Source organism: Drosophila navojoa, chromosome X (assembly GCF_054131105.1).
Source record: "Drosophila navojoa isolate 15081-1374.11 chromosome X, UAZ_NAV_1.0, whole genome shotgun sequence".
Classification (NCBI taxonomy): Eukaryota; Metazoa; Arthropoda; class Insecta; order Diptera; family Drosophilidae; genus Drosophila; species Drosophila navojoa.
Genome location: NC_142895.1, coordinates 13,369,777 through 13,381,869, shown reverse-complemented (window position 1 = coordinate 13,381,869; position 12,093 = coordinate 13,369,777). Strand labels below are relative to the sequence as shown.

At 43.5% G+C, this 12,093-nt stretch overlaps 1 protein-coding gene across 5 annotated transcripts; it reads left to right on the top strand.

Annotated features, from left to right (window-relative positions):
• The first annotated feature begins 85 nt into the window (after window positions 1–85).
• Nup153 (nucleoporin 153) lies at window positions 86–12,069 on the top strand. 5 transcript variants are annotated; one of them, XM_089264300.1, is made up of 9 exons: window positions 278–827; window positions 1,331–1,584; window positions 1,668–2,243; window positions 2,634–2,905; window positions 2,999–7,532; window positions 7,606–7,779; window positions 8,613–8,744; window positions 9,501–9,565; window positions 10,198–10,488. In XM_089264300.1, the coding sequence occupies exons 2-9, from the start codon at window positions 1,402–1,404 to the stop codon at window positions 10,283–10,285; spliced, it is 6,024 nt and encodes a 2,007-aa protein (XP_089120426.1). In that variant the 5' UTR covers window positions 278–827; window positions 1,331–1,401; the 3' UTR covers window positions 10,286–10,488. The 5 variants fall into 5 exon arrangements, with proteins under 5 accessions (XP_089120425.1, XP_089120426.1, XP_089120427.1 ...); XM_089264299.1 differs by lacking the exons at window positions 278–827; window positions 9,501–9,565 and adding an exon at window positions 86–218 and having other exon boundaries at window positions 10,198–12,069; XM_089264301.1 differs by lacking the exon at window positions 8,613–8,744 and having other exon boundaries at window positions 279–827.
• The last annotated feature ends 24 nt before the right edge of the window (window positions 12,070–12,093 follow it).

Here is a 12,093-nt window from a genome sequence, read left to right as displayed (position 1 = left end):
TTATAAACAAACCGACATATTGCAAATCGTTACCGTGTATTGTGCAACACTTATCGGCGTGTCAGCCAATTGTATATATACATGTATAGAAAGTTGTTTAGTGCGTTTCAACCTTTATTAAATTGTTTACATGTGCATCAAAATTATATATAGCAAACCATTTTATACTCAAGGGAAACTCTTTGAAATAATCGAACCGCGCCTTCTGACGATAGTTGGTAAGATTTACAGCACTGATGACTATTACAGCAAACGTGAATTGCCGCACGCAGAGATATCGGCGCCATTTTATTTCTCGTCGCTCGTCACTCGCTCAATTTCTATCCGCTACTCGTTGCGCCTTGGACACACGCGTTTTCCAAATCGTGATTTTTTTCGCTCTCAGTTTATTTTTTACTGTGCGAATTAAACAATTCAATCAGTTTAGCAATCAATTCGCGATATATTTATGCTGGTCAACAAATGACAAGTGCATCTAATGCCCTAGCTTTGTGCGCTCATAAATTAAATTAAGTACGTGAGTTGTGCGTTTTTTTTTTGTTGAGCCGAATGCAAAGTACGACGGCGACGCACAGTTCGACCGCAACGCGACGTTGATGTCAGTTTAAGTGTGTGAGTGTTTGTGTGTGTGCAATAAAAAAACTACAAATTGCGAAAGAGCAAAAAAGCAAGGCAAAAAAAAGGAAAAGACATATTTCTACGTTCAGCAATAAAAAAAAAACGGACGCGAGAGCCCAAAGACTGCGTAAAACATACAAAAGAGGCGCGCGGCGTGAAATGCGCTAATAAAGTAATAACAGCCCATCATTTGTTTGGGGAGGGGAGGGGTAAGTGTATGTGTGCAAACGGCTGCGTGGCTCGCATTATATACATAAGTTTAAAAATAAGTTCCAAATTGAGTAAAAAAATTAGTTAACAAATTAGTTACTAGAAAAAAATCAGAACTCGTTATAAATAGTTTAAGCAACAAAATGCTCGCTTGCACGCATAGCAAGGCCAAGCGTTTTAGTGTTAAACAAAATGAACGAAACTAAAGAAGCAAAAAAGTAAATTGAAACATAAAAAACTTGGCGATCGTGGCGCCAAAGTGCAAACTGGTGTTGGTCCAGAATCAGAAACCGCTAAAAAATTGAGTCGTGTAGTAGGCAAGAGAGCGCCGCGTGTGTTGGAATCTCATAGTGACACTCACATGCACACACACATGCAGCAGAAATACACACGTACACAAAACTCGCATTAAACACACAAATACACACGCATAAGGGGACGCTCACGCGGAATTGCAACAGTGTGACCATCTTTAATTTTAACTTTATTCTCTTCTATTCAGTTTGGCGTGCGATTGTATGCTTGTGTTCAGTGTTGCATTTTGTGCGTGCACGGGGGGCCGGCTAAAATCCAATGATGTCCGCATTTGTGGATGGCCAACAACAACCACAAGAAGAACTGCAACAACAACAAACTCAAACGCCGCGCACTCCACTAAGACTTACTAATGAAGCCGGTAACAATAATAACACCAGCAGTAGCAGTAGTGGTAGCAGCAGCAGCGGCAGCGGCAGCAAACCCAGCAGCAATAATAATGTGAGTACAGCTACAGCTGTAGCTGCTTTTACATTCGTCTGCACTTTCGATTCTAATCTTTGTCCATCATCTCCATTCTCTAGTCCATCATGGGCAAAGTAAAATTGCGCGTATCTAGTATACTTCCGGATTCTCTGAGCAAATGGTTCTCACCCAGTGCTGTTGGTAATCTAAATGACAGTGCCACAGAACAAGAATCCTCAACATCAAACTCACAGTCGTCGTCGCAACAGTCAACGGCTCAGCACAATGGCAGCGCCTTGCTGACCACACAATTCAAACCGAAACGCAGTCGTCGTCGCATACAACTGGAAGCCGATGATGCTGGTGATAATGCCGTCGATGATGGCACCAGTGCACAGGATCTGAATGAAGAGGAAGTCCAGCTGGCCGATAATATAGCCGAACATGATCTGGCCGGCGAGGATGAACAGACGCTCCGCAACGAATATAATGTTAGCCTGCTGCGTAAACGTCAATTGATAGCCAGTGACGACGACGACGATGATGATGATGAGGATGAGGAGGGCGAGGACGAGGACGACGATGAGCTCGATGAGGGCACACACCAGAATAACCATCGAATTCAGCAGGCAAATCGCAGTGTTAATTATCGCAGTAGTACGGCACAGCCGCTACAAAAACGCAAACGTATTGAGGTAAGTTATCGTTATCGATATCTGTTGTATTTTGATGCAGAGCTAACTATGTAGTTAAGCTGTCTGTAGGAGTAGCTTAATTCCCCATTTATATGCCTTAACAGCCAATCCTGTCTTTCAATTAGTTTAGCAATTTGTAATCGATAGCATTATCGAGAAAATCGATAATTATTTGATAGCGCTAATGTTGAAAAACTATTATGATTACAATTTGTCTTACCATATCCTTTGCTCCTGGCTAATTCGCAAATCCTGCCAATTTGTTTAGTTAATTGCTATCGTTAGCTGATAATTTAATGGCAATACTATTACTCCATAGATTTATCATTGCATTTTATTAGTACACCTTGTAGTCTCGATAGCTGTTAATTGAGTTTGCTTTGCTTGCAGCCGCCTGAAACTACGTTCAGCCCTCAGTTCAGCGCCCAACAACGTCGTCCTCCACAGCTGCTTTCCTCGACGCCCGCCAATAGCGAGGCTGTGCGCAGCAATGTGACACCTCATCGATTCTCGTCGCACTTGAACCTGTACGGAAATCAGCGTCAGCGGGAGCCCGCCTTCACCTTCCTGTCCACCTCGATCGGTGGCAACAGCAGCAGCATCAGCAACACCAACATCATCAACGAAGCAGCTGTTGCCACCAGCGGTGATTTGCCAATGAGGTAAGCCTTCGTCCTATCGCAATCGCAATTGCAATCTGATTTCTATACGTGAACTACTAATCTATCGTAATCTTTAATTTTCCATTCATGCAGCTCGCGACGCTCGTTGAATATTGCGCCAATGACTGAACGCCGCGAGACGGCGCTGCCCAGCTATAAGCGACAATCGCTGCTGGGTCATCGCGGCCTGACGCCCAACTGGCGCAGCTATCAGGCCATCAACGAGGAGCTGCCCATCGAGGAGCAACAGCAGCAGCAGCAGGCAAACAATAATAATAATAATACTATAAAATTAGCTAAACGTAGCACAGATTTGCAATCTGAATGCGAGAGTACTGAGAGCCAGGCAACAGCTGGACGTATGCACAACAACAACAATAATATCAACAGCGAGAACAGCATCGTCAGCCAGAATAACAATAGCAATAGCAATTCGTTATTTTATGGCAATTTACAGAGCCGCAAATCGGTATTCAAACAAAATTTGAGCTCATCAATGCTGCAACAAAACCAACATCATAATTCAACATTATCGCTCAACTCATTGAATAATCGTCGCCGTTTCAATGCCTCGATATATGGCAGCACATCGGCATTGAGCGATAGCCGACTGTTAAGCACCACCAGCAGCAACAGTAACAGTATCCTAGCTGGGAATTCACCATTCTATCAGGGACCCACCGCCTTTGGCGGCAGTTCGGCAAACAATCGTTACTTTAGTCAAGGCAATTTGACAAACATTATCAATTCTGGTGGCAGTTCGCCGGCGGCATCGAATAGCGATGGCGTTTGCAGCAACAGCAATCAGCAATCGCTTGTGGGACGTCATCATAAAATTGGCGGCAACATTGGCCGGTATGGCTTGAATTCCGTCGGTGTTCTTTACCCTGGGAATCCCTCTTCAAAGGGCGGTGTCAACGACAGCAGCGGCACCAGTGCGTCTAGCCTGTCGTACACAGCTAAACGTATACTCGATCTGCTTGAGAATCATCGCACACCTCTAATGGATGCCAAGAAAATGGGCAGCACTTTGCGTGAACATAAGATGCAGCGAACTTCTAGAAATTTAAAGAACGGCACCATCAGCAGCAACAACCATTGCAACAAACCCTACGCCTATCCAAATCATTCGATTGCCGCCACCGGCAACAACAACAGCATCTGCAACAGCACCGCTGCCGAATTAGGTTGCAAGTCGAACCTGATGGTGCCGACCATGTTGCAATTGCTTGATCGTCGTCGCTTGACTCGTGTACCGTCACGTTCTTTGACAGATACCAAGGAGCTGGACGAGCAACAGAAGCTGCATCATCGCCCACAGTCACAAGAGCAGCAAGAAATGCAACAGCCGCAGCAACAACTGACTGCAAATGCGACATCAAGCAGTTTCAATCATAGCAACAGTTCAACGAACTTGGGCTCGGGGACCCAGAATCATACGAATAAGATACGTTCACGTCTATCTCATCAGGTGCGCAAGGATGCGCGCAGTGCTGAGGAGCAAAAGATGCCACCAGCACCAATCGATTTGCCCAACATTCGTTTCCCGATGATGGCCAGTGAGCCGAAATTCGATTTGATTATTGCACCGTCGGATGGACTAGCAACGACTTCAGCCGATCAGCAAGACAAGTTGCCTGACCTCAACAACGACAACAACGATAGCAGCAGCTGCATCAACAACTATCGTCGCGGTCATTTTCTATTCGAATCACCGATTCCAGTTTTATGCGTCAATCCTAACGAGGATCCATCACAACTCCAAAAACGCATTAAGCTAGTTGCATACACATTCTCGGAGCCCTGCCCAATGGATGCCGCGAAGCTGAGTGCTGAGCCCAAAGCGTTGCAATTCAATGGTGAATCAACAACAACCACCACCACGACCACCACCAACACCACCACCACCACCGCCAGCAGCAGCACGAATAGCAAAAGCAATGATAACAAATTGCCAGAGTCAACGTCAACATTTGGATTTGGTGATCAGTTCAAGAAATCCGCCAGCGAATGGGAGTGCGAGGCGTGCATGTTGCGTAACAAGCAGGAGTTGCAGAAATGTATTGCCTGCGAATCGCCCAAGCCAACGGCAAAGCCAGCAGCTACATCGGCAACAGCAACATCAGCAACTGCTATGCCAGCAGCCACACTCGGCTTTGGGGATCGATTCAAGCAACCGAGCAACAATTGGGAGTGCAGTGCGTGCATGTTGTCGAACAAGGATGAGCGTAGCAAGTGCATTGCATGCGAGACGCCGCGCAAGACGATCAGCACTGACTGCAAAGTGAGCATCGCCAATATTGCGGGCAGCAACAGTGTTAGCAACAGCAGCAGTAGCGGCAGCAGCAACAGCAACAACAACGGCTTTGGGGATGCCTTCAAGCGTCCGTCCAATATGTGGGAATGCAGCAGTTGCATGATCCTAAGTCCGGCTACTGTTACGGAATGTCCTGCCTGTCAGACGCCAAATCCCAAGAGCAACAGCACCGCTCCCAGCACCACCAACAACACCGGCAGCAGCTTTAAGTTTGGTTTTGCCAGTGCCGAAAATGTTGAGCCGCCGAAACCAGATGCTGGCTTCCAGCAACTGATCAAGGCCCAAAAGGCGAGCACCTGGAGTTGCGAAGCGTGCATGGCGCAGAACGATGAGAGCCGTAAAAAATGCATTTGCTGTGAGCAACTGAAGCCGGGCGCAACGGCGGAAGCAGTCGGAACGGCGGATGTGCCCAAGTTTATGTTCGGCTTTCCAGCTAAATCGACAGCAGCGGAAACAACAACAACAACATCTGCTGCTGCAATAACCACGTCAGGCACAGAAACAAGCTCTGCACCAGCTACCTCGTCGTTCACATTTGGTTTTGCAGCAGCAACAACGGCTGGCAAGGATGTGGCCGATAGCAACAAGCCGCAAGCAGCAGTAACAACGACAACAACAACAGCAGCAGCAGCAGCTGCCGTTACCACCACAGCAACCGCAACAACAACAGCAACCACTGCAAACCAATTTACCTTTAAATTTGGCGCTCCAACAACAGCCAACACAGTTGGCTTTACCTTTGGTGCCTCACCGGCAGCAACAACAAGAGCAGAGCAGCAACAGCTCTCGTTAGATGCGCCAAAAGCGAGCACTGTTCTAACAGCAACAAGCAGCAGCAGCAGCGGCCTAGGCTTATTTACAGCAACAGCTGTGACGGTGACAGCAACAGCAATAGTAACAGCAACAACAACAACTGCAGCAGCACCAACATTTACATTTGGCAGCAGCATAAGTAGCACTGCAGCAACAACATCAACAACAACAAGCGCAGCAGCAGCAACCTCAACGCCTGCTACCAGCAATTTGTTAAATTTGGGTGGCTTTGTGCCAGTTGCTGTCGTCTCCAGCAGCAGCAACAACAATAACAGCAGCTTTAAACCAACAGCAACACCAATGTTTAGTTTCGGCACTAACAACAACAACAACGTTGTTAGCAGTAGCAGCAGCAGCGCAACGCCGCTAGCAGCAGCTGAAACAAAAACAACAACGGTACTCTTTGGGTCACAGACACCAACAAAAGCAGCAACAGCAACATCAACATCGATAGCCAGCTTTGCATCACCATCAGCGATAGTTACTACAGCGACTGGCTTTGGATCTGGCTCAACAGCGCCGACATTTACCTTTGGCAGTCTAGGAGCTGCAAAGACAGCAGCAACTGTGGTCAGCAGCAGCACCAACAGCAGTAGCAGCAGCAGCAGCAACAACAACACCACCACCAATAGTTTCTTCTTTGGCACGCCAGCAGCAACAACATCAGCAACAACAACTGCAGCAGCAACAATTGGCGCGCCAACAGCAGCTGGCAACAACATCTTTGGCTCCATTGGTGCCGCCAAGAGCAGCAATGCACCGACCAGCAGCAACCCAACGCCGCTGTTCACCTTTGGCAGCGCCAGCAACATGAACGCCAATGCTAATGCCAACAGCAACAACAACATTGGCAGCAGCAGCAGCAGCACCAGCTTCCCCACCTCGCCAACATTTAATTTTAGTGGTCTCAGGCCAACAGCAACATCGCTAGCAACTGGCAACAACACAACAGCTGCGACAACATCAACAGCAGCGCCGCTAAACAGCTTTGGTTGGCCCACAGCAGCAGCAGCAGCAACAACATCGAAGGCAGCAACACCATTTGCAGCCGCAACTCCTTTTGCCAATAGTCCTGCCACAAGTGCTGGAGCAGCTGCACCGTTGCACATTTTTGGCAGCGGCAGCGGCATCAGCAACAATCTGTTTGGCAGCAACACTGCAGCAACAAAAACAACAAATGCTATGCAACCGCCGTCGGTCAGTTCGCCATTCGGGGCAGCTGCGAGTCCAGGACCTGGATCATCAACGGCCCAGCCAAATGCTGGCAACGGACCCATCTCCACGCTCTTTGGCAATGTGAACAGCCCGTTCAGTTCGAATACTGGCGGAGTAGCAAATAGTGTCGGCAGCAACAGCATCACCTCGCCGTTAACAAACATATTTGGTGCCGGCAATAACACTCAGAAGCCAGCAACTGGATTAGGAGCAACAGCAACACCACCATCAACCGGAGCAACAGCACCCAAAATGGCATTTAATTTCACTCCAACCGCTACGGTGAGTGGTCTAGAATGCATTTCAATTTGTACACCAATTTAATCGTCATTCCTTGTGTGTTGGCCTTAAACAGCCCACAGCTGGTGTATTCAATTTTAGCTCGAATGCCGCCGCCGCCGCTGGCGCTGCTGGCGGCAGCAACGCGCTGCCAAAGCCGGCGTTTAACTTTACGGACGCCGCACCGCAGACGTCGGCATTTAATTTCTCAGCGAATTCAGCAACTGCTGGTAATACGGGAAGCCGCGATGTAAGTTTCTAAACACACTAACAACAACATTTAACAAAAGAACAAAATAGAAGTCATATACATTAATCAGCTTCAGCCAAGCAACACGCGTAGTAAATGGTTTAACGGAAACACAATCTAGATATCTATTTATATATATATGTATATAGATATATATATATATATATATATAAATAAATATATATATATATATATATATAAATAAATATATGTGCAATTTCTATTGTTGCTGTTAGCGGCTGTTATTTTTATTATTTGATTATATTTGATCATCTACTATTAATGTGCATGCATTTGCGGCAGTGTTGTTAAATGTCGTTAATTGTGCGTGTCTGTTTCTGTTATCGATATTTATCGATGGCACTTGCATTCACGCCATACTTTTAGTCACATATATGAACATAATATTTTCATTTTGTACTTATATTATTTTTCTTCTTGTCTTTATTTTTTATTTCTCTTCTTTCATCTGTTGATTGTTGTCCGGCTCTCTCTCTATCTCTATGTACTGTTGGAAAAATCCCCGAAAAAAAATCAAAACAAACCAAAAAAAAATCAAATGTATTCAATTGTACTATCCCCCACAATCCATCCCGCTAAAAATTATGTAAAACGTATATACCCAATTTGCGGGGACGTGGAACGGGCACGAATTCACTATAATTTTGCTGTCATATACTACCTATCTACTACTATTACTACTACCTACTACTACTACTACTACTACTGCTACTGCGCTGTACTGTGCTGTGCCGCTACTACCAATTAATGCCACCTACTGCTACTACTCCAACTATTACCACTACTATTTGAACGGGGTTGGCCTATTGAAGTCAGTAAGATCGGAACGACTTTTCCAGTTTGGGGCAACTGGGCCATCAACGGATGCTGGAGCATCATCCTCCATGATGCCAGCAACCAATAATCAAATGTTCAATTTTACCGCCACAGCTCAGCCCATGCAGGTAAAGAAAAGGAAAAATGAAAATGGACTTTGATTTGATACCTTATATAATATATATATTATTACTAATTATTCATATTTAATATATATTTAGAAATTTATTATTATGTATTTTAGAAGTATTTTGTTTAACATTTGTAAAGGATTAATTAGAATTAATTTAATATCATTTCTCACTTTGCATGGTTTTGTATCCATCCAGTGCTTGTCAAACTCCACAATATCATATCAAGTATTTCTGAATGTATGCATATGAATCTCGTTGGTGTTGGTTCTGCTTCTCTCACCTCTGCATGATGATCTGCCGACAAGCACTAAAAAAAGAAGGTTTTCACAATTAACATAACATTACACATCAAATTCTCTCTCACAAATTCCCATTTCCCCTCACTCTCATGCGCACACGAACACACAACATTACATTCGTACATTTACAGCTTTTTCTTTATTCAACACTTTTGTTAAAGTAAACCAATCACATAATTTCGCATAAACATATATACATACACACACAAAAAAAATCCCATAACAAAATATCCCAAACAATGTTGAACAGCAACAAATGATGTGCAAACTGTTAACTGGAAAGAACCGAAAAGAAGAAGATATACAAATTAAGTGCGTATATTCTTTGGCCTTTTCATTTGCGCTCATGGACACACAACAAAACTCAATTATTTAAAACAAAAAACAAAAAAATTCAAAGAACGCTTTAAAAACGAAAATCCCTTCTACCTATTCAAATATCTTTTTGCAGTCAACGCCAAGCGCCGCACCGTTCCAATTTAATGCCGGTTCGCCCGCGTCATCCAATATATTCGCGTAAGTAGTGTGACAGAGATGGCAACAGTGGCACAGCTGCTGCAATACAGATCAGAGTGAGCAGAAAATGTGTGTTAGAACGGAAGAGAAAGAGTGTTTTTGTTTAATTTGGCCTAATGTTGAATTGAGACACACGTACATACACGCACACATAAATATGTATGCAAACAAACATACACACACAGACACACAAAATAATTGAGTACTTACACAAACAATAACATGCATTATTATTAACAGTTACAAGTTTTTGCATTGCATTCGTTTTAAATAATTTTGTAAGGCACTTTTATGTTTCCCATTTAACAAAACAAATGAATAAACAATTATTTGTTTTATTTCGCACATTACAATTTGTAAATGTTTTTTAGCCATATGTCGATCATTCCTGTGTGAGTGTGTCATGTCCCTAACTAAAAATACATACATATCTGTGTGTGTGCGTGTGTATGCAAGAGAATGCAGCAAAGCAAAAAGCTCTCGTTTACTCAAAATGGCTGTGCTGCAATATTTGCGCTCTCTCTCTCTCTCTCTCTCTCTCACTCTGTTTCTCCTGCTCTCTGCATTACTCTGTATGCAAGCGGCTTACGAGCATTTCGTGATCATCCTGAATTAATAACAATTTTTCTCAGTTTCAATCCACCACCAAACGCTGGCGGCCCCATGCAGAATTCTCGCCGGAAGATGCGCGCTACAACACGTCGAATGCCGCCTCGGTAGAAATGGAAATGGGGGCAGCAACAGTAGCAGCCGCCAACGCCAACGATGACACCATGGGACAACAATCGACAACAATAGAACAGGGACGGGGATGTGAAAGTAAGGATATGGCAACGGAGCGGCAGCAACTGAGGCACAACGACAGTAACACAACGACGACAACTTGTGACGGTGGGCAGCAACAGCAGCAGCAGCAGCAGCAGCAACAAGAAGAAGTACACAGGACGACGACAGGGACGACAGAGAGCTGCTCACCTGGACAGCAAGCGCTAGTGGCGAAGCTCAGCTTGCAGCGACGCAGCAGCCGGCTGCACGCGCGCCAGCAGCCATTTTCCAATGAGCCGCTGCAACAGCGACAGTCGCAACAAAAACAACAAAGACTACTCAACAAATATCGCTTTGTGCGCAGCCCCACATCAGCAACAACAGCGACAGTAGAAGCAGCGGCGGAAGCAGCAACAACAACAGCAACGGCAGCAGCTTGCGTTGCCAGATCGTACAAAGGCAGCTTACTGAGCAAACGACCTATGCGCAAAACAAACTGCACTGCCAGCATTAACCGTAATAACAACAACAATATCGATAGCAGCAGCGCCACCAGTAGCAGCAATGTCGACGTCGCAGGCGTAGTCTCCCCAGCTTCGCCGCACATGCGTCGCAGTCGCTACAAGTTGGTGCGCCGCCGCAGCGCTGCCGACTGAAGTGGAGAGGAAAGCTGCAATGCAACGATAGTTGAAAATCAGACGACTTAGCAGAACGACAGACTGCAAACAGTTTACAACACTACTACTAATAAACAACAACAACAACAACAACAACAACAAATAGAACGGATTGACGGAAATGAACTTTTTGGAAATCATCATTATATAATATATATACATATATAAGTTTTTGTTTTCCTATGAGCCTGCGCTCTGGTCAACATGAACAGCAGCAGATATAAGCAGAAAAGAAAAAAGAACAAGATGCGCAAGTCTTATAAAATTTAGTTATCTAGTTTCATTTTTTTTTTTCTTAACTTAAATATTAAATTAATTTTTGTTGATTTGTCAAATTTTAGAACCCGAATTATACATATTATATATATATAATAATAAAACTAAAAAAAAAAAAAAAAAAAACAACAAAATATGAAAAAATCAAGCCAGTCGGGTAAATAAAAAACATACAAATACTTTCAAGAACCATTAATTTCCAGCAAAACAATAGAAAAAAGAAAAGTAAAAACGTAAACAACAATAGGAAACATTTGTAAATTGCCTTGTGTATTTTAAATTTTGTTTATTACTTTATTTTTGAATATATATATGATGCGCTTTTATAAACATAAATAAATATTAAACATACGTATTTATAAAACAGAAAACTAAACGATAATTATGTAATAATTATGTTGTGAAATTGTAAAGAACATGTTAAGGAAGAGAGACGCAGTGAAGAAGAAAGTCAAGAAATAGCGCAAAAAGAAAACGATATATATATATATATATACATAATATATATGTTAAATGGATTAATTTGTTTAGACAATTTTTTAAGTGCAACTATATTTTGTTGGCGCTGCATAACGGTTATCTAGGCAAGAAAAAACAAAAGGCAAAAAAACAAAGCAACTTATGAAGAAAGTATAAAATAGTTTATGTTGTTAAATCAGTTAAGATTCAATTCGTAAACTTCCGTTTCCGTCTCTGAAAATTCAGGAAACTCTAAACATCAGCCCAAACAAAATCAACTTACTATATATAAAAATATATAGTTAAGCAACAACTACAATTATAAAAGCGTGTTTTTTACAAAACGATCAA

Coding starts and splice junctions, on each gene's coding strand:
- Nup153 (XM_089264299.1), top strand. CDS start 1,402: ATGATGTCCGCATTTGTGGATGGCCAACAACAACCACAAGAAGAACTG. Junction 1,585..1,667: donor AACCCAGCAGCAATAATAAT/GTGAGTACAGCT, acceptor TCCATTCTCTAG/TCCATCATGGGCAAAGTAAA. Junction 2,906..2,998: donor AGCGGTGATTTGCCAATGAG/GTAAGCCTTCGT, acceptor CCATTCATGCAG/CTCGCGACGCTCGTTGAATA.